Genomic DNA, 20,781 nt, shown 5'->3' with positions numbered 1-20,781 from the left:
GTAGATCTGCCAATGACGGGCTCGATTTCAGTAGATCTACTGAAAAGACAAGGAACCCCTCTGCTCCTTTCTGTAACAATAGTGTCATCGTCAAAATAGATACTAAGGGAATCCGAGATCTGGAACCCTTAACGTAGAATTTTCATTCGTTAGCCATCTCTGGTCTGCATATAACAATCTTCTGGAAACAATCTACAGTGGCTCTGTACTTGGTTAACATATCGATACCGACGATACAATCAAAATCAGCTAAACCAAGCACAATGCAATCTAAATCAATCTCGTGACCCTCAAACTGTAGTATACAATGTCTAACTGAAGTCACAGATACAAGACCACTTCCCAACGGAGAAGAAATAGACACTACAGCAGACAAGGACTCGACAAGTAAAGCATGCATCAGTGAAAAACGCTCAGATATAAAAGTATGAGATGCACCGGTGTCTATCAACACATAAGCAGGATACCCGCAAAGAAAACAGTTACATGCAATCACATCATCTGGCGCATCTTGGGCCTGCTCTTCTGTCAGTGCAAATACTCGAGCCTGCTGTCTGGGAGGTTGGCTCACTGTCTGGCCACCTCTGGCTCGGGATTGGGTCTGTGCAGGTGGCGGCTGAAAGGAGTGAACAGATGAAGCTTGCCTCTCAGGCTGAGCTACTGAGCCAGATGCTCCTACACTCTGAGTTTGCTGTGCCCCTCTCTGTGGACAGACCCTGGCAAAGTGTCCCTGCTGTCTACAGATATTACATCGGCCCGTCACACCTTGACACTGCTCTATCGCATGTCTGCCTCCACAAGAACTGCAATAAACACCTGTATACTCTAAACTCTGGCCCGGACCTCTCTGTCGCGACCCACTGGAGCTCGACGAACTGCTCCCTGCTCTCTTAAATTATCTACCTCTCGCTTTCAGAAAATCTTTCTTGCCACTACTACTACTTCCACTATCAAATCGAGGAGGAGGTGGTGGAAACTGGGCGGCGGGCTGTGGCGGTCTCTGACTCTGAGCACTATATGAAGCTCCTCGCTGTCGAATCAATCCAGCCTCGGCTCCTTTCGCTCTGTTCAGTGCATCCGAAAAAGTGTTGGGTCGTCCCGTGTTCACCAAAGTAACGACGTCAGGGTTTAAGCCATTGATGAACTGATCAGCGACCGCTTCATCACTTCCTGCTACATGTTGCGCAAATCGGAGCAAGGAAGAGAACTTGGCAACATATTATTCAATGTTCCACTGCCCCTGTCGTAAGTTTGCAAATTCTGCCCCTTTGTCTTTTCGATATGACACTGGAAAGAAATGTTGATAAAACTATCTTTAAATACCTTCCAAGTAATATCGATACCTCGATGCTCCAATGCTCTTTTCGTGGTAAGCCACCAACTCTTCGCCACTTCTTGCAACTGATGCCCTATTAATTTCACTCTTCTTTCATCTGTATAGGCAAGAGATTCAAACAGCATCTCTATATCGTCTAGCCAACTCTCACAATCCACTGCAGTCTCAGTACCCTTCAAGGTCGGAGGATGAAATGACTGAAACCTCTTCAATAAAGGCTCCATCGGTGTCGCAGTAACGTCCATCTGAGTACCTGACGTACTACCCTGTTCTGGCACTTAACCTGCGGCTGGTTGTGGTATTCTTCGAGGAGGCATATCTAATTATCAAACGGATTAGTACACAATCTATACAATCTGTCTCAGCCCTCCTCTGATCATATACCTCTGATCCAGAATCGGTTCTGATTCAGTCTTTGCAATTAGATGCTGAAATCAACTCAGATAACAATACAACAGATAATAGTGAAAGCAATAAATCATGACGTGTGCTAGCATGATATAAGCAAGGAAGACGACTCGATCTACCCCGCTCACTCTCTTCTATCTCAGTCTATACAGAACCTACTGCTCTGATACCACCTGTTGTGGGGACCCGGGCTCTAACTCAATTATCTTTGGGATTAAATGGATCTTTGCTAGAAAATGTGGGTCAAAATTTTGCTTTTAACATAAAACACATACATAAGATTTATTGCATTTCATTAAAAGCAAATACATGTCTTATTTCATTCATACAATCAAACTAGTATTTAAAAGTATAAATACATGTCTAATACAACAACTAGTTATTCTGCTACGCCCGTGATCACCACGCTATCAACTCTCAATCATCCTCGTCTCGACCCTGATTCTGCCCCACCTGTTGTTATGCACACATACAGACACAACAACAGCCGGAAACTCCGGTGAGAACAAATCCCAGTATAAAACATGTATACATGCATGTCATGCAATTAAATACAAAATCATAACACATAAATCAGTAATTATGACACATTAGTGAATACAGATAAAACTCTTCGACTCTTATTCTTTGACTCGACTCATATCTAAGTCTAGGGATCCCTGTGTGAATAAGACGTAACAAGTCTCCCACCTACTCTCCCAATCGTGGTGGCGGTACGTCTTATTCCTAGACTTCGGTCCTGTCTGTATCGAATGTCTACAATCGGAGTCGATCTTCTCCTATGCTTCGATACCACCGAACATCTAGAAAGTTTGGCAAATCTGCCAATGACTCTCCTATCTCAATGCGTGCAAATAAATCAAGATAAAGCACAAGCATAGCAAGGTATAGAAATCTAGTATGTGATTTTGGGAAACTCGAATCAAATCTAACTCGAGTTGTATCTTCCCGAATCAACATGAATTATACCTTTCTTTCTGTCAATCTGACTCTGTCGAAGTCTCGAACTCAAGGCCTGTCAATACTCAATCTGGGAATGACAATATCGAGGAGTACAATATCAATACACCAATCAATTCAATATTGGATATAATCAGAACGAAATCAAATTCTGTTTCGACAGCATAACTGCATAATCTCAATATACCCAACAATACAAATCAACAGATATCCGTTCTCGCAACTCATAATCAATAATAATACAAATCTGATATCAAATCTCAGTCAAATCAACTCTGAAATTCATAACAATTCTATACGGTATCCGTTCTTCAATCCGGTTTCGATTATCCGATTTCTACTACGTCAAGAACACCATATATGAATCATATCTGATTCTGACAATACCATAATTTCAGATCATATCAAAACTTAAGAAAACTTACGTCCGGTTGAAGCCTGCGTCGATAGGAACACAGTACTGAAGTCGGATTTAAAATCAGACAGACGGATCTTTCGTAAATCACAAATCTACAAGCTAAAAGGCGTAACGATTTCTCGTAGTTTCTCGTTTCCTTCTTTCCCACTGAATCTGAATGAATAAGCTTGTATATATATAATCAAGTTGCATGTGAGTGAAACGTGGCTCATTTTCATACAAATTAGGCGGCGCTCGGGCGGTCAAAAACTACTGCTCGGGCGCGGAGAGTTCTGTCTGAGCCTTAGCTTATCCTACTCTGGCGCTCGGGCGATCACACTTTACCGCTCGGGCGCGGAACGTTCTGCCCGAGTGTTCATATCCACTGGCGCTCGGGCGGTCACAAACTACCGCCCGGGCGCCACATCTTCTGCCCGAACAAATTTCTATTGAGCACTGGCGCTCGGGCGGTCATTTCCTACCGCTCGGGCGCCAAAATTTCTGTCCAAGGCTTCTTACCATTGCATTTCTTCCCTTTTCCTTTCCTTCCTCATGCCTCCATTACCAATAATAGTTCAAAAGAGTGATATCAAATTTCAGGCCTTACAAACGGTCAGGAACGTTTCGCATTCCGAGGAGCCGATAAGCCTGACACACTCATGATTTATTCGTCTTTCGCCTACTGGCACAATTTTCGAGGCACATCCTGATCATCCACGTGTGCTTGGATCAACGGCCTAGATTTGTTCCCACTGCCTATATATACTAGGCCTTTCGTTTTCGAAAAAAACACTTTCAAATTTGAAACTTCGGCGAAGCCCTTGCGAATTTTCTCTCTGAAGCTCCTTCGCGCAAAATCACTTAGCTCCAATGATCCTCGACCATCCTCCTCCCAAAAACTCGTAAGTTTCTCCTTCGTACTATGTCAAATTCAACCTCTTCAACCTCTAGAGCGAATGCGCGAGGTTTTCCCAGTGACGAGTCCACCGCACTGCGCTCTGACTCCCCTCCGTCTCCCCCTCGCCGTTCTATCACTCAACCTTCTAAAAAACAAAAAACCCTTCTAACCAAACCCTCCTCTTCAAAACCCTCCTCCTCGGGCACTTCCCGAGCTCCAAGAAAGCACAAGGGTAAGGGAAAAGCTCGGGTTTCTGACCGCCCTTCTTCTGAGGCCCCGGGAGTTCCTTGGTTCTCCTCAATGAGCAGCACTTTGCGCTCGGGGGCGGACGAGGAACTCCGTACCCTAGGAGTTATTCCCTCTTCCTTTCCTATTATTATACCCGGACCCTCTGATCGGGCAAATAGCCCTCCTCCCGGGTATACTACTTTCTTCCGGGACCAAATCAAGAATGGTCTTCGCTTCCCCGTCCCTTCTTTTTACATCGAGGTCGCCAAATTCTTTGGGGTGCCTGTCAATCAATTTCATCCCAACTCTTTTCGGATTATGGCCTCGGCCTTTGTCCTTTTTCGTATGTATAACCTTGTTATTAACCACCTTATTCTTCATTACTATTTTACCTGTAGGCTAGGTGATAATGCCTTTTCCCTTTCTGCCCTGCTTAACGCCCGGTTCCTTGATGACATTCCTTCTTCCCTGAAAGGATGGAAAGGAAGATACTTTTTTATACAACTTCCATCCTCTCTTTCCTGTTTAACAGGGTTTCTTCCCTTCCTTCCTCCCCAGCCTGTCCTTCCCCGAGCTTACAAATTCGAGGAATTTTACATCCGAAGCCAAGACTTGGTGGAGGGTCAAAAATTCTCTTCCTCCTCCCTTATTTCCCAAGAGCACTTGATTACCTATGGGTTGAGCGTCCGGGCTGAAGATCCAATAGATCGGGCAATTGACGAGGTGGCTGGCTCGGACCCTCAACCCGGTAACTTTCTAATTCCTGTCTTCTTAGTTTGTTATTCATCTGTACTTTATAATCTCTACTAATTCTCTCTCTTATTGCGCAGGTGCCTCCAAAATGCAAGAGGCTTTTCTTCAGAAGTGGGAAGAGGAAAGGGTTTCCAAGGCTGCCCGTGAGAAGAAACAAGCTGAGGCGGAAGCAGCCCGGCAAGCTGAGCTGAACCGGGTGGAAGCCCAGCAAGAAGAAATGACCCGGGAAGACCCCGAAGACCACATTCCCCTCGTCCGGAGAAAGCGAAAGGCTGTCACAAGCCCGGAGCAGATTCTGGGTGAATCTAACCGGGAAGGAGGGCAGAGCTCGTCAACCACTCCTCCCCAGCGTCAACCCTCAGAGGAGCCTCCCCAAGAGCCTCTTCTGATCGATCAACCCACCTGGCCCAACATCTTCCTGTAGGGGGCTTCCTCAACAGGCATTCGGCGCTTGAAACATATGCTTACTCCTGAAGAAGAGGCCTTTTTGAAGAATCCTGGGCCTGGTGCTCGGTTCTTTGAGGGATCCAACCGATTCCTATCTGTAAGTCTTTTCTTTATTCTTTTTTCCTTCATTTCTCCTTTCTTTTACTAACTTGCTTTGTACATGCTGCCCAAATGATGATCTCGACCTTCGAGGAAGTGGCGGCGGCGGCTACCAAGAGAGGTCAACAAACTCGGGCTGCTCAAGAAATCCAAGATCAACTGCACGGAGAGCTTGCCCGGGCTAAAAGCCTTCACGAAGAGGAGACCGCCATCCTAAAAGCTTCCTTGGAGTCGGCTCACACGGCACTAGATAAGTCTCTGGAGGACCTCAATGAAGCTACCATCCGGAAGGAGAATCTGCGAGGTGCCCTGTCTGCCTCGGAGACGAGAAACCATTCTCTATCCGAGCAGATAGAAGTTCAACAATCCCGGGCAGAGAAGGCCGAGAATGCTTTGTCCCTGGCTGAGCATAATAAGGATAAGTGGCAAGCTTCCTTCCTTCAATCTCCTGAGTTCAAGAAGGCCGTGGTAGATAAGGCTTACCCTCTTTTCAAGACCGGTTTTGACAAGTGCCGGGAACAATTTGAGGGAGCTGGACTCTTACCCCCGGATAAGGAAAATTTTCCTGATTTTGGCTTGGCCATTGCATCCCTTCCCAAGGATGGTGAGGAGGAGAAGGAGGAAAACCAGGAAGACGAGCCAGGATCCGACCATATTGATATAGACTAGGGTTATATTTTCTTTTTTCTTTATTTCTGTAATTCCTGTCCTCGGATTTTTAATGAACAAATTCTTTCCTTCAATAGTGTCTCGATTAATCTTTCAATATCCAAGTAATACCATTGTTTCTATGTAAACATTCAGAAAATAGGTGCGGAGCCTTGGGCCGGGGAACATGTCCCGGGACTTGTGAATGGTCGAGGTGTGGTTCCCCGAGCCAGGGTGTAGTGCCCTGGGCTTTTAGATCCAAGGTGCGGAGCCTTGGGCCGGGGAACATGTCCCGGGACTTGTGAATGGTCGAGGTGTGGTTCCCCGAGCCAGGGTGTAGTGCCCTGGACTTTTAGATCCAAGGTGCGGAGCCTTGGGCCGGAGAACATGTCCCGGGACTTGTGAATGATCGAGGTGTGGTTCCCCGAGCCAGGGTGTAGTGCCCTGAGCTTTTAGATCCAAGGTGCGGAGCCTTGGGGCGGGGAACATGTCCCGGGACTTGTGAATGGTCGAGGTGTGGTTCCCCGAGCCAGGGTGTAGTGCCCTGGGCTTTTTAGATACGACAAATATTATGATACTTCTTGCTGAGAAAAACAGGTCTTTCATTATATCTTCAACCAATCAATTACATCTGTTAAGCATAGTATTGCTTTAAATTAAATACATTCCAAGGCCTTTTGAGAGAGCGTCCTTGCGCGTCTTCTAAATAGAAAGATCCTGAGCTTACTTTCCGGATGATTTTATAAAGTCCTTCCCACCGAGCTTCTAATTTCCCAACATCCCCGGCAGGATTAACTTTCTTCATGACTAGATCCCCTATTTGAAAATCTCGAACTCGGACCTTTTTATTATATGCTTTCATGACACGGCCTCGTTATGCTTCCATTCGAGTTATTGCTCGATCTCTTTTCTCTTCTACCAAATCTAATTCCATGGCCCGACTTTGATCATTGCTGTCTGGGTAAGATTCTACCCGGGAAGAAGTTTTCTCAATTTCAACAGGAAGGATTGCTTCAGAACCATATACCAAGTTGAAGGGAGTTTCTTGAGTAGGTGCTCGGGGAGTAGTTCTGTACGCCCAGAGAACACTGGGTAGTTCTTCCACCCAGTCTTTTCCCTTGCCTTGTAGCCTGGTTTTCAATGCTTGTACAATAATTCTGTTAATAACTTCTGTTTGACCATTAGCTTGAGGGTAGGCAACAGAAGTAAAAGACTGAGTGATTTTCATTTCATGACACCAAGATGTAATTCTTTTGCCCTGAAATTGTCTCCCATTATCTGAGATTAGTCTTCGGGGCACTCCAAACCGGCACACAATGTTCTTCCACAAAAATTTCAATACTTCCTGTTCAGTGATTTAGCTAATGGCTCGGCTTCTACCCATTTGGAAAAGTAATCCACAGCCACCAGCAAGAACTTCTTTTGAGCCCGGGCAGTTGGGAGAGGGCCAACAATATCCATGCCCCATTGATCAAAGGGGCAAGAGGCCCAGATAGGCTTCATGGGAGTGGCCGGACTGTGCTGGAAGTTTGAGTGATGTTGACATCTCTCACAAGCCTGGACCACTCGAGCAGAATTTTGGCTAAGAGTTGGCCACCAGAATCCGGCAAGTATTGTCTTCCGGGCCAAAGCCATTCCTCCGAGATGCTCAGCACAACATCCCTCATGTATTTCTCGGAGGACATAATCCACTTCTTCTTCAGATAAGCATTTTAGCAAAGGTCCCTGGAATGATCTTCTGTACAAGATTTTATTTAAGAGAACAAACCTGGGAACTTGTCTCTTGATTTTTTGAGCCCGAGTCCTGTCTTCAGGTAATTCATTTGTTGTAATGAATTTGATCAATGGTGTCATCCAGGAGTCTTCGGGCACTGGTAATATTTCTTCCTCGTTGGACAGGACCAAACGGGAAACATGCAAATTTTCCCGGGTGTTGACTTCCGATAATGAAGCAGCCATTTTTGCTAAAGCGTCTGCCTCTCCATTCTCCTCCCGGGGTATTTGTTCGATATTCCAATCCACAAAGATTGCTGCCTGGGTTTTTATGAGATGTAAATATTTGAGCATCCTGTCATCTTTAGGTTCATAAGCACCCTTTATCTGCTGAGTGATTAATTGTGAGTCAGAATACAAAATAACACGGGAAGCTCCAATCTCTTGAGCAGCTCGGATTCCAGCAAGGACAGCTTCATACTCCGCTTCATTATTAGTTACCCGAGAATCAATTCTTAAAGCCAATTTAATCTTCTCTCCCGGAGGAGATATTACTACAACACCTACTCCACACCCTGCAAGGCCAGACGCCCCATCCACAAACACCCTCCATAATTTCATCTTCATCGAGTTGTACCATCTCGGACAAAAAGTCTGATAAGGCTTGTGCTTTGATGGCCACCCCGGGTTTGTATACGATATCATACTCTCCTAATTCCACTGCCCATTTGATCATTCGCCCAGATACTTCAGAATGAGTCATGATCCTGCCTAAAGGACTATTAGTCAGGACAATTATTCGATGCGACAGGAAGTAAGGCCTTAGCTTCCGGGCAGTCATGATCAAGGCCAGAGCAATCTTCTCCACTTCACTGTACCGGAGCTCGGGTCCTCTTAGAGCATGGCTGACATAATAAACAGGCTTTTGATCGGAGCCTTCTTCTTTTATTAGAACCTAGCTGACAGCATACTCTGTGGTGGATAGATAAACAAATAATTTTTCCCCGGGCTCTGGTTTTACCAACACAGGGAGCTCTGCAAGATGGATCTTCAAGTCCTGGAAGGCCTGTTCTCATTTGTCATCCCATCCGAATTGCCGGGCCTTCCTCAATACTTGAAAGAAAGGATAACTCCTGTGTGCTGATCGGTAAATAAATCGAGAGAGGGAAGCAATCCTCCCGGTCAGCTTCTGTACGTCTTTGACAAATCGGGGAGATGGCATGCTCAGCACAGATTTGACTTTTTCCTGATTCACCTCGATCCCTCGATCTGTAACTATGAATCCCAAGAATTTTCCACTCTTTACGCCAAAAATGCACTTGGCCGGGTTAAGCTTGATTCCATAATGCACGAGAGTGGCAAAAGTTTCTTCTAAATCGTCAATAAAGCTGGCAACCTCCCGGGTCTTGCCCAGGATATCATCCACATAGACTTCCACGTTTCGTCTCAGCTGTTTCTCGAAGACTTTGTTCATCAGATGCTGGTAAGTAGCCCCTGCATTCTTTAACCCGAAAGGCATTACAATATAACAAAATGTACCTCCCGAGGTGATGAAGCTGGCTTTATCCTGATCACTCTTGGCCAGGGGGATTTGATGATATCCCTGGTATGCGTCCATGAAACTTAACAATTCGAAGCCTGAGGTGGAATCCACCAATTGATCAATACGGGGCAAAGGATAATGATCCTTGGGACAAGCCTTATTGAGATCGCGAAAGTCCACACACATGCGCCACTTCCCTGTTGATTTAGGCATTAATACCACATTCGAGAGCCAAGTAGGGAATTGAATTTCCCGAATGTGACCGGCTTTCAAAAGCTCTTTTACTTGTTCATCAATAACTTTGTCCTTTTCAGGACCAAAGTGCCTCTTTTTCTGCTTTATCGGGTGAGATCCCGGGAGAATATTCAGTTGGTGCTCCGATATCATGGGAGAGATTCCCGTCAACTCCTGTTGGAACCAAGCAAAAACATGAATATTAGCCTTTAAACAGTTAAGTAGACTGACCCGGGTGGATATATTAAGATCTCGGGCCACCCGGATCTGCTGGCCTGGTCCAATCTCCACAACTTCCTGCTCCTCTTCTGCCACGAAATGCACTTCTCCCTTCTCAACTGCTCTTCCACCTACTTCATCAGTTCGGGCCTTCTTCCCTCCCTTCTTAGCTTTGCCCTGATCTACCCGGACAGCTTCTACATAACATTTTCGGGAGGAAGGTTGGTCTCCCCAGACTTCACCCACTTTACTACCAACTAGGAACTTAATCTTTTGGTGATAGGTAGATGCCACAGCTTTTAATTCATTCATAGCTGGCCTCCCCAAAATGATATTATATGATGAAGGGGAGTCTACCACAGTAAAAGTAGTCATCACCGTTTTCTTGAGATCCTGGGAGTCCAGGGTTAATGGTAGGACAATTTCCCCTTCCGGGTAAACCACATGGCCAGCGAAGCCAAAGAGGGCAGTTTCCACGGCTTTCAAATGGTAACCCTGCAAATCCATCTGCACAAAGGCATCTTTAAAAATTACATTTACAGAGCTGCCCGAGTCAACAAAGACTCTCAGAATGTCATAATTTGCCACCCGGGCTTGGATAACCAGAGCATCATTGTGGGGTAGATTCACCCCCTTTAAATCTTCTGGGCCAAAACTGATTACTGCCTCGCTTCTTCTCATTTCATCTACCTCCATACACTCCATCCTACTCCTCGACTTCCTCGCCCGGTTGGAGTCTCCATCAGTAGAGCCTCTTGATATCATTTTTATCAACCCCGTAGCAGGGGGTGAATTCTTTTTTGTCTCAAGCTCATGCTCTCTTCTCCTCCCGGGCTCTCCTCTCGGTATACTCCTCATACCTCCTCCTCGAGCGCTGGACCCTGGCTGTGGAGATGTCCATGGCAATCTCGGTCTCTTATTGGCTTGACTTTGTTCCGGGGCGGAAGGGGAGAAATAGTTTCCCTTCAATGTTTTGCAATCCTCGGTGTTGTGATAACACACCTTATGGAGAGTACAAAATCCTCTTTTCTCAGGCCGGGATAATTGATGGTCCGGGGCCAGATCCCTACTACACTCCTGGACCTCTCTGTCCCGGGCAATCTTAAGAGGCACATGGTGGGAGAAGTGTCCTGGATTATTCCTTCTCTGTCCTTTCTCCTCGGGCCTAGCTACCCGGTCTCCTCTTTCTTTCCTTACAGCTTCCCTCTTCTGCTTCTGGGCTTCCTCCATGTTGATGTATTTTTCTGCCCGGGATAATAAGTCCTCGAAATCCCCGGGCACTTTTTTGGTCAACGATTTGAAAAATTCACCCTCCCTCAAGCCTTGTGTGAATGCCGTAGTTTTTGTTTCAGTAGCGCAAGTAGGTACATCCAAAGCCACTCTATTAAATCTTTTGATATAAGCCCTCAAACTTTCATTCAGGCTCTGTTTGACTTCGAAAAGACTAAAAGCAGCCTTCTTGTATTTCTTGCTGCTACTGAAGTGGTGTAGGAACACCTTCTGGAAGTCTTTAAATGAATCAATACTCTTAGGAGTCAGTCTTCGAACCACCTTTGAGCTGAGTCTACCAAGGTAGTAAGGAACACCTTACACTTGATTCGATCTGTATAACAGTGTAACATAGTCATGTTCTCAAACCGGGCTAAGTGCTCATCAGGATCCGCATTGCCATCGTAATCTTTGACTTTGGCGCACTTGAAATTCCCGGGAAGAGGTTCCCGGACAATGATATCAGTAAATGGGCAACCCTTAGCAGTAGCTTGAGAAATGCTACGACTCTCCAACTGCCCTTCCAGAACTTTCATTTTCTGCCTTAATTCAAACAACTCCTCAGCCACGGTAGGTGATTTGGATCCAGCACTAGACTCCTCATCCTCTCCTCTCACTTCCTCCTCCCTCCACTCTTGCTCTTGCTCCTGCTCCTGCTCCTGCTCATGCTCATGCTCATGCTCATTAATTTTCCCCCCTCCCGGTGGTGTAACTTGATGAGAAGTTTCTCTCCTGGCCACAGCTTTCTCCACTGCTTCGGAGATTATTCTAGCCAACTCCTCCGGGGTCATGGTAATAAGGTTGGGTCTTGTGGGAGGAACACCGCCACCCTGCCCCGAAGCAAGCGTATTATCCCCATGCGCCCGGGAATTATCTTGGTTAGTTCTTCGAGTATGAGCCATATCAACGCCTTAATCTCAAGTTTCCCACATACGGCGCCAATGAAGTGACTTCGTTGAAATGGATGAGCTGGGTAAGGAGCTCCAACGGGTCAAATCAATAATTTATAGTTTTTAGGGAATTTGAGTGAAGATAATGGCTTCAATAGCACCTGCAAACAATGAAAGGAACTCGTGAATGGGCGCCGGAGGGGTGTCCGGCGTGGTCACTCCGATGCTTAAGTCAGCAGGTTGAAGATGAGCAAAAAGCAATAGTTGGTAGAAAAATATGTATAATGCTTAAGAGTTCAAAGATTTCAGAATCCGTAAATGACATTAATACCTGCTATTTATAGTAGAAGATGAGGTAGGTACCTTTATTCCAGTGTTACCTACTAAGTATGACAAGTCGACTGCCCATACCCTATCTTCTGATGACTTCTAAGACACTCCAAGCCCAAGTTGTTCTGACAGATTAGACGTCTTGTATCAATCATACTCGAGTGTGGTTCAATTCTCGAGATGGTCCGGGCAATTGGTTACCCGGGTACTTGTATGAGAGCCCGGGCTGTTCGGAGAATACTTGGGAAATATGTAGGGCTCGGGCTCTTAATGGTGTCCGGGTCATCAGCGACTCGGATCCTTATGGGGGTATCACTCATGTTTCTTCCAACATTTTTCTTCGTTACGGTTGGGGTTACCGCGTTATCCTCATTTCTCGTGATAGTTGACTTCTTGGTTTTCTCGAAGCTTTTTGCTTGAGGGTTCCTCATGTTGTTCCAGTTAGATATCTTTTCCATGACTTCTTTTCCGGCTACTTGTTTCCATGGAGTTAGTAGTCCCATTGTTTCTTTCACCTTCTTCTTTCTTGTGCAACAGTTGGATCTTTGCCTCCACAGGCAATGCTTGGTTGACAGCAGAGCTATAATTCGTGGCTTTAACAGATAAAGTTGCCCAGCGAATATCAAAGTTGATGCCTTGGACAAATTTTTTTGTCTTTCTTGCCTCATCTTCTAAATAATGAGGAGTATACTGGATGTAAAGTTAACATATAATGTTCAATTTAAGTAGAGTTTGATTCATGAAATAATAAAAGATCAACATGTGTATATTAATTTGAAATATATGGATAATATAATTTTTTATATCTCAAATTATTATAAAATTATCTGGATGAAAATTTTCGTAAAAGGTAATCTAGCATGTATCAAGTATCAAGAAATGAACGTTCATGAACGTTTCAAGGAAGTAAGTTTAATTTGCAAAATGTATGACAACCATAATTCATGCTATAGCTTTCTACACTCAATAATGATCTCATAACGAATTTGATGACACCCCATCATATGCGTTTGCATATTTCACCAGTTTAATGGAAAATAACATCGAATCTCAAGATATATTATTCTTTAAAATGAGACACACCACGAAGAATTGGAGATTTCTTTCATTTATGCAGTTATATTTGCGTCTAACTTGCAAGTCAGAACTGTGGAACATAAAATTACACCCCAAGTAACACGTTACACATGAATCTAATTAACATACAAATGAGTGATGTCTTTATTTAGCCAATTTCATTTTTTTTGCGTTCATAACATTTGATTTTATTAAAGCTAGTAGAGTAGCACAACAAACAACGAACAACAAACAACAAACAAAGGGAGATATACAACTTCCATGCAAATCTCTCTCACTAGTCGGTAGATAACAAAACATAATTGATTTGCAAACAAAAACCACTAAGCACAAGATAACTCGTTGTAGCCTTAGTTGTCTCCCTGCCTTAGCATCCGCAGAATGGTAAGGAACAAGTTGAGGACGTCCAGATAAAGGGTGACAGATGCCCAGATATATTCATCATATGTGAAGCGTTTGATCAAATTGTAAGTATCGTAAACAATGTATCCTGAGAAAATTATGGCACCCATTGCACTGTAGATGGCAAATGAGGTTGATCCAAATGGGAAGAACATCTGCATGCCCAACAAGAGACATTGTACATCAGATAATGAGTTGCAACAAATTAACCAACACAAGAAATGGCCAAGGGAGGGAGAGATCAACCTGAATGAAACCAGTCAAAATCAAGACAAAAAGGCTAGTAAACAAGATTGGTCCCATAAAGCTGAAGTCCTTGCCCTTCTTTGAAGCCCAGAAAGTGTATCCGGTCAGAGCTGAAACTACTGCTGATGTCAAGATTAGAGCCTCAAGCACTATTCTTCCTGTAAATTGAAATAGAGATTGAAGCACAGCTCTTCGATTGTAATAGAGTTAAATACAAGGTAGGCTAGCAAGATAAGCAAACATCCGATAAAGTCTCACTTGAAACTTATATTTGATAACTACTAACCTTCTGTATTGGCACAGCTAACGCCAACTGTAACACTCAGGGAAGCAGTGAAAAGCCCAAGGAAAATGAAGTTCAATGGGTGTTTTTGTTGATACACGAACAAGGGCCACAACACTATTCAAGATTTGAATTAGTTATAAAAATACAATGGTGTAAAGAAAAAAAACGTTTAAAGTTATGCTCCATGTATACAAAGAACTACTAAAACTTAGATTAATTTCATGTTGTGAGGAACTAAAGGCAGACCGATAATTCATTTCTCATTCCTCACGCAACATTGATTAACCATCTATCCTTCATTTTTATCCATTGACCGATTAATCGAAACCTTAAAAACAAGAAAAATAACAAATCATGCCCATCCCTAGTTTCAAATCAAACCCTATAACAGATCTTCCTAGCGGAGTGACCTCAAAACAACAAAAATGAATCATAAGCTTAATCAATACACCAATGCCAGATAGCTTGTTCCAATGGTGTATGTCCTGAAGTTTTTTCAAATAAACCAATATAATATGTTCTGAAATACTGATAAAACATAGCACGAAACCCAGAGTGCAATACACTATACACCAACCCTTCTAAATGTATCTCACAAATTATGTGTCTATGAAATGCTTGTGCATATATCACTAGAAAGAGAATCTATCAAAAAAATTCAGAGGGAAACCAAAAGATTGACTCGGCAATTAAATGCTCACATACGACAAGGGTGGAGGGGAGATTGAGAAGTGTAACTAAGGGGATAATTAATCCAGTCACAATTGAAAGATAGATCGGAAAACAAGGGATAAAAGCCGGAATTGACCCAGAAAAGTCTATAAATCAACCAACCCCTAACAATACTTACAATACGTATATAGAGGACAACACAATAGAAATCTACGCGCGCGAAATCAAAATCGAAGAATAAGAAGGTCTTATGAATGAAATCCTCACAGACGAAGGGGGTGAAGAGGAGCAAAAGCAGTAAGGCGGAATTTCCACGGAGAAGATCATTGATCGGCGCGTATAAAACGGTGACGGCGGATACGGCAGTCGTGAGGATGAGCTGCGCCGCCAAGATACCGTAGACTTTGCGTATGAATCCCCATCGCAGCTGATTCTCGCCATACCCGATGCCAGGATACAGCATCTCGCCGGATTCCAGATCAATGCTGCCGCCCTTCATCTCGCTGTCGCCGCTGCTCACGCCTGCGTAGCCGTACATCTTCAAGATCGATCGGTCTTCGATGCGACGACGTTTCGGTTTCGCCTCCCTTTCAATCTTTATATATTATCAGCATTCACCAGATATTTAACCATTTCTTCACATTGACTTCACCGCAAACTCGTACTAACCAGTTTTCGAACTGATTAAATTTTTTATATATATATATAAAATAATTTTTCAAGTTATTATATTATTTGTCAAATTAGAAAGATATGAGTAGGTAAGACGATCTTACGAATCTTTATCTGTGAGATGAGTCAATCTTATCGATATTCACAATAAAAAGTAATATTCTTAGCATAAAAAATAATATTTTTTCATGGATGACCAAAATAAGAGATCCATCTCACAAAATACGACGCGTGAGACCGTCTCACACAAGTTTTGCCGAAACGTATTAATTAAATCAAGAAAGTTTTGTTCAAGTCTCTCGTTGTGTTTGGACGGAAATATTTGGATTTGTGGAAGGAGTTCTAATTAAAAGAATTGACTAAACTGGAGAGTGGACTTAAGTGAAGCGATTTGGATTTGTGGAAGGATTTCTAATTAAAAGAATGTACTAAACTGGATAGTGGACTTGAAGGGAAATTTAGGCAGATAATACTTAACAACATCATATTTAAAAAACTAATATTCATTTTTGAAATGTTCATTCTACCCTCATTCTAAATATTTTCAAATCCTTTTTTTTTTCTTTTAACCCTAAACTAACGTTTTCTTCCTTTGGGCTGCTCATTTGTTCTTCTTTTGCCTACGATTGCTGCTCTAAGCTTTGTCAGAGACCGAGGGAACAGGCTCAGAAGTTCTTCCGCAATTGAAAGCTGACAGATTGCGGTGGAAGGGCTGGTCACCAGAATCAACTAAGTATTTTGGAGCTTGAGATAATGTGAATCACGAGGTGAGAATCGATCGAAATATCTATTAAAATCTATTATGATTTTTAGTCTTCTTCATCGGAAAACATCCACCTTTTCTTTCATTTCACACGTTTATGCAGAATCGATCGAAATAGCTATCTCTATTCTCCGCTCTCTGTAAAATCCTTCACAAAGAGCAAATAGTGGGATAAGTTCGGTGGAGTAAATGAATTTTTTCTCGTAAAATAATAAATAAAATCTTGGAATCCATTTCATACGATTTATTTTTCTTTTTTGTTTATGTATATGTACTCTTGATTCAGCTGCCCTCATTGTCATCAAAGATCCATAATTTAGTAAAATATTATTTTCAACTAAAAGATTTATTATTAATAAATTATTTGTGTTTGAGGTTAATTTATTTCTTTTTAGTAAATCACTTATAAAATTGTTTTTACATGAGTTCAATTCTTAGTTTTGAATATTCTCTTTAATATAAGTATTTTATGAGTGACGTTAAACTAACGATATCATTCCTTCTTCTCCTTAGGTGACCGACCGTTCTTCTTTTAGTTCCATTGAAATTTTCCATCAATCAATGGTCTAATTCACTAATCAAGGACCATTTAAACAACCATACATTTAATATTTATAATTAAAATGGCAGAAAAAAAAGTTTGGGTAAGTTTATCGTTTTACATGATTTTTATAGAGTTTTTGCTTTTAGTTAGATTTGTGGAATTGAGTTTTTGCCTAAACTTTCTTACATATCTGTAACTGATAAATGAATAAACTATTTGTGTTTTTGTTGAGGAATTGTGTTCAACATTGTATTTGTTGTTTATGTTTGAAAAATATTTATACTTTTTATATCATTTATGTTTTTTTGAGTGTAGGTAAAATTGAAACCTCAGTTATTGAGAAAGAATCACTTTGAATGCAAGTTAAGTTTAAACTCTCATTTCAAAAGTATATCAGAGACTATTAAGGAATGTCTCAATGATGCAGAGATGCAGAATATGATTGATGAAACTCAATTTGGTAATTTAATTAAGTATGTAAGAGATTACAATTTATCCAGTTAGATTATATGATTCTTGATGGCTAGACAGTCATGTAAGACTACTAGTGATGAGTTGTGGATGGCTGTGAATCAACGACCGCTGAGATTTTCGAAAATGGAGTATGCACTTATAACTGAGCTTGGTTGTTCAGAATATTTTCATGAAGTTGGAGAGACGATGCAATTTCGGGATATAGATTTTTGTGGAAATGAAAATGTATATATTGAGGAGGTGGCGACAAAGCTAATGGAAATGAGAAAAACACCTGAACGCACTATAAATTTGGAAAAATTGAAATTAGCATGTTTGTACTTTGGTGCTGCTGTTCTTTGGACAGTTCGACAAAAGACGGTTCCTCAAGTTGACAACATGCTTTTGAGTTTAGTGGAGGATTTGGATTTGTTTAACAAATATCCTTGGGGTACGATAGCTTATAACGAAGTTCTTAAAAGTATAAAGTGAGATTTAACTTCAATCAAATCGAAGAAAAAGAAGAAGAATGAAAAGATTGTCGAATATGGAGCGTTTACTTTGAACGGATTTTTTCATCCATTGCAATTAAGATATTTATTTGTTTTGTATTTATTTAGTTAATTTATTTAATATTAAGTTGGCTATAGTTTTTTTTAATGCAGATTCTTGCATATGAATGTATTTCTGGCATTGCAAAGAAGTTTGCTAAGCGAAGAGATAAATATAACATGATACTTCCGCGTATGTGTGGATGGATTTCAAATGATTGGCATGTGAAATCATCTCCAAAGTATAATGAAGTTGTTCAAGCATCACATGGTGTTTAAATAGGGTGAGTATTTTGCCAATAATTTATTTAATATTTCAAAGATATTTAATTGTAATTGAGTGTTGGAATTTTATAATTTGAGATATACAGATGGTTATTGGCGTGTTGACACCTACAGAGTTGGAACTACAAGCCTCATACATCGCAAATGGTCAATTTTCTGATTCAGATCCTAATTTATCGCATGTTCTGCCATTGTTGTCGGAGAGACAAAATGTATACTGCTATGCAGATAGCAGCCCCGAAAACGTTGATCAACCCTTAGAAGAGCAAAAATCTTTTGAAGATATGCAAAGCCAGAGAGCAGATGCACATGACAAACAATCATCTCCACTTCGTCAAGAAGAAGATCGACCACACACCTCCACACATATTGATCCGAGTGCTTTTGTTGGAGAGGTTCCCAGTGTCCCAAATTATTTTGTCCAACTTCGAGATTATGTAAATGAGAAGTTTACAAAATTGCAAGCATACGTGGATGAAAGATTTACTAAGATTGAGGAGAAGCTTGAAGAGGTATCTGTCCAGGTAAAAAAAAAGAAAAAAATCCAGCAGAGACATCACGTCGACCAACTAGTATACTTCCAGAAGCAAAGAGACAAAAGATGTTTGATATCAAATGTGTTAATGAAGAAGTCTTGCCATCAGAAGGTAAGTCACATGCTTTAGTGGATAAGTCATGTCACCTGATCAAATATTTTAAGATATATATATATTTTTACATACAGGTTCTACATCTCCTCAAAATGGACACTCCATGATCCAACCAAGCAAACATATCTTGCACACTCCCCAACGATTCATAGTTGATGAAGGAGCTTCCAATGCCCAGCCAGTTGGAGATTCAAACAATAATGATGATAAGAAAGCTTATAATAACATGTTATTAACCTATGTCAAGGTTAAGAGGCAAATCAAGAAGTCATTGTACTTATCGTCGCCCTTCATGCAATTGTCAGAGACGCCCACTATATTAGTTAGCCATCAACTTGGATCATGTAGTGGCACATTTCAACCACTTCAAATAGCAAAGTCACCGAAGCTAACTATAGCTTTGAAGGAGCAAATTAAAACAATGAAAGGCACTCGTCAATGCCTAATGGCCGCCTACGATAAGAAATGGTTTAATGATTTGCTCTTGCTTAGGTCGTGGCTTGGATCTTCTGTGAGTATATATGATTCCATCAATTTAATTAATATATATGTTCTTCATGTGTTTTGTGCTAATCATTAATCTTTTTCTTATTTATAGCACATTAACGAATGCATGAATGGGTTTTTGGTGCTTCAAAAAAAGTATCCTCATTTAGTGGCACAAGACATTGCTATAATGGGTGGTTATTTTAGTGGACTTTTGGGTGTTGTCTATTCCAAAGCTGAAAAGGGTATGTCTCATTGTCATTGGGATGATTTGATTCGAATGGCTGAAGGATCACGTAGAAAATGGAAATCATTGCCATGGAAAGAAACATCATTTATCCTTGTGCCTTACCATGTCCCCAACCATTGGGTTGCTGTAAAAATAGATATAAAGGCCACATCTATCATACTTTATTATTGTGGAATCTGTTTAACCAAAGAGATTAACATGGAGTCATATGTTCGTCCGCTATAAGTTCTAATTCCTCGATGAATGAAAATGCACCATCACCATCATTAATCGCCAACAAATTTTGTGTATTCGCTTCCACTAAATCAAAATGATAGAAATCAACATGTGGGCATTGTGTTCTTGGTAGATCGAAGACATCATTTTTGTTCAAGTTTTTATTGGCATTATCTTCTTCAACGACTTCTTTTGTTGCTGCAGTCAATTCAAAACCATCTTAGATAAAAGTACAACCAAAATATTCATCATGGAGACCCTGATTAAAAGCATCCATATCCAAATCAATTTCCTTTCTTCCACATTCTACATTTACATAAAAATCACATTTTCTTTTTCTATCTTCTACATTAATATTATAATTCACAGAACTACCCTCCACATCTCCAAAATGCGCATCACTGTCATTAATTTTTTCTCTATCAACTCCAATATTACAAATCTCAATTACTTCCACATGCAAAACATGTCTAGTACGTGAATTACCAAATGATAGATATGTTCTCTAGATCGTGAATTTCGTATATAGATTGGGCATGGTTTGCAAGAATCTACTTCTGGTAAATAACTCAATGTCAATTCAACATCTGATTTAGCCAGACCAAGAGTCTCGTATATTTTATTCATGACACATTCTATGGTCAAATTACTACCATCAATGGAAATAGTTGTCCATTCTTTAGATTCAGATAACCATATATAAGTTCCTTGTTCATCATTCTTCCACTCTTCATTAGAATTAATCAAAATCTGGATGATCGTCATTCCTATACAAAATAAACAATAAAGATGTCATAAAAATTAAATGATTTAACATATAATCGGATGAAATAACATATCAAAGTGGACGACTGAA

The 20,781-nt window shown here is 41.5% G+C and overlaps 2 protein-coding genes and 1 long non-coding RNA gene across 3 annotated transcripts; 2 read left to right on the top strand and 1 right to left on the bottom strand.

The window, feature by feature from the left end:
* Nucleotides 1-13,569: 13,569 nt before the first annotated feature.
* LOC140979539 (BI1-like protein) lies at nucleotides 13,570-15,676 on the bottom strand. The gene is made up of 4 exons (XM_073444979.1): nucleotides 15,323-15,676; nucleotides 14,384-14,497; nucleotides 14,098-14,255; nucleotides 13,570-14,006 (listed from the first exon to the last, which is right to left on the bottom strand). The coding sequence occupies exons 1-4, from the start codon at nucleotides 15,591-15,593 to the stop codon at nucleotides 13,800-13,802; spliced, it is 750 nt and encodes a 249-aa protein (XP_073301080.1). The 5' UTR covers nucleotides 15,594-15,676; the 3' UTR covers nucleotides 13,570-13,799.
* A 508-nt stretch (nucleotides 15,677-16,184) lies between these two features.
* On the top strand, nucleotides 16,185-18,052 carry LOC140979600 (uncharacterized). Its single transcript, XR_012175775.1, has 3 exons — nucleotides 16,185-16,693; nucleotides 17,004-17,134; nucleotides 17,350-18,052. It is a non-coding gene; the product is annotated as an uncharacterized lncRNA (long non-coding RNA).
* A 92-nt stretch (nucleotides 18,053-18,144) lies between these two features.
* On the top strand, nucleotides 18,145-19,934 carry LOC140979033 (uncharacterized). The gene is made up of 4 exons (XM_073444388.1): nucleotides 18,145-18,322; nucleotides 18,410-18,970; nucleotides 19,048-19,484; nucleotides 19,572-19,934. The coding sequence occupies exons 2-4, from the start codon at nucleotides 18,925-18,927 to the stop codon at nucleotides 19,932-19,934; spliced, it is 846 nt and encodes a 281-aa protein (XP_073300489.1). The 5' UTR covers nucleotides 18,145-18,322; nucleotides 18,410-18,924.
* Nucleotides 19,935-20,781: the final 847 nt, after the last annotated feature.

The sequence above is a fragment of the Primulina huaijiensis genome, chromosome 6 (assembly GCF_012295235.1).
Source record: "Primulina huaijiensis isolate GDHJ02 chromosome 6, ASM1229523v2, whole genome shotgun sequence".
Taxonomy (NCBI): domain Eukaryota; kingdom Viridiplantae; phylum Streptophyta; class Magnoliopsida; order Lamiales; family Gesneriaceae; genus Primulina; species Primulina huaijiensis.
The sequence above is the reverse complement of the archived record's forward strand: the minus strand, read 5'-3'. Positions and strand labels throughout refer to the sequence as shown.

Bases quoted from the DNA above. Each gene is read 5' to 3' on its own strand.
- LOC140979539 (XM_073444979.1), bottom strand. From the start codon at position 15,593: ATGTACGGCTACGCAGGCGTGAGCAGCGGCGACAGCGAGATGAAGGGC. The intron at 14,256-14,383 runs GTTAGTAGTTAT...TTCAATTTACAG, and splicing joins TAGCTGTGCCAATACAGAAG to GAAGAATAGTGCTTGAGGCT. The intron at 14,007-14,097 runs GTTGATCTCTCC...TTGGGCATGCAG, and splicing joins TTTTGACTGGTTTCATTCAG to ATGTTCTTCCCATTTGGATC.
- LOC140979033 (XM_073444388.1), top strand. From the start codon at position 18,925: ATGTTTGATATCAAATGTGTTAATGAAGAAGTCTTGCCATCAGAAG. The intron at 18,971-19,047 runs GTAAGTCACATG...TTTTACATACAG, and splicing joins AGAAGTCTTGCCATCAGAAG to GTTCTACATCTCCTCAAAAT. The intron at 19,485-19,571 runs GTGAGTATATAT...TCTTATTTATAG, and splicing joins GGTCGTGGCTTGGATCTTCT to CACATTAACGAATGCATGAA.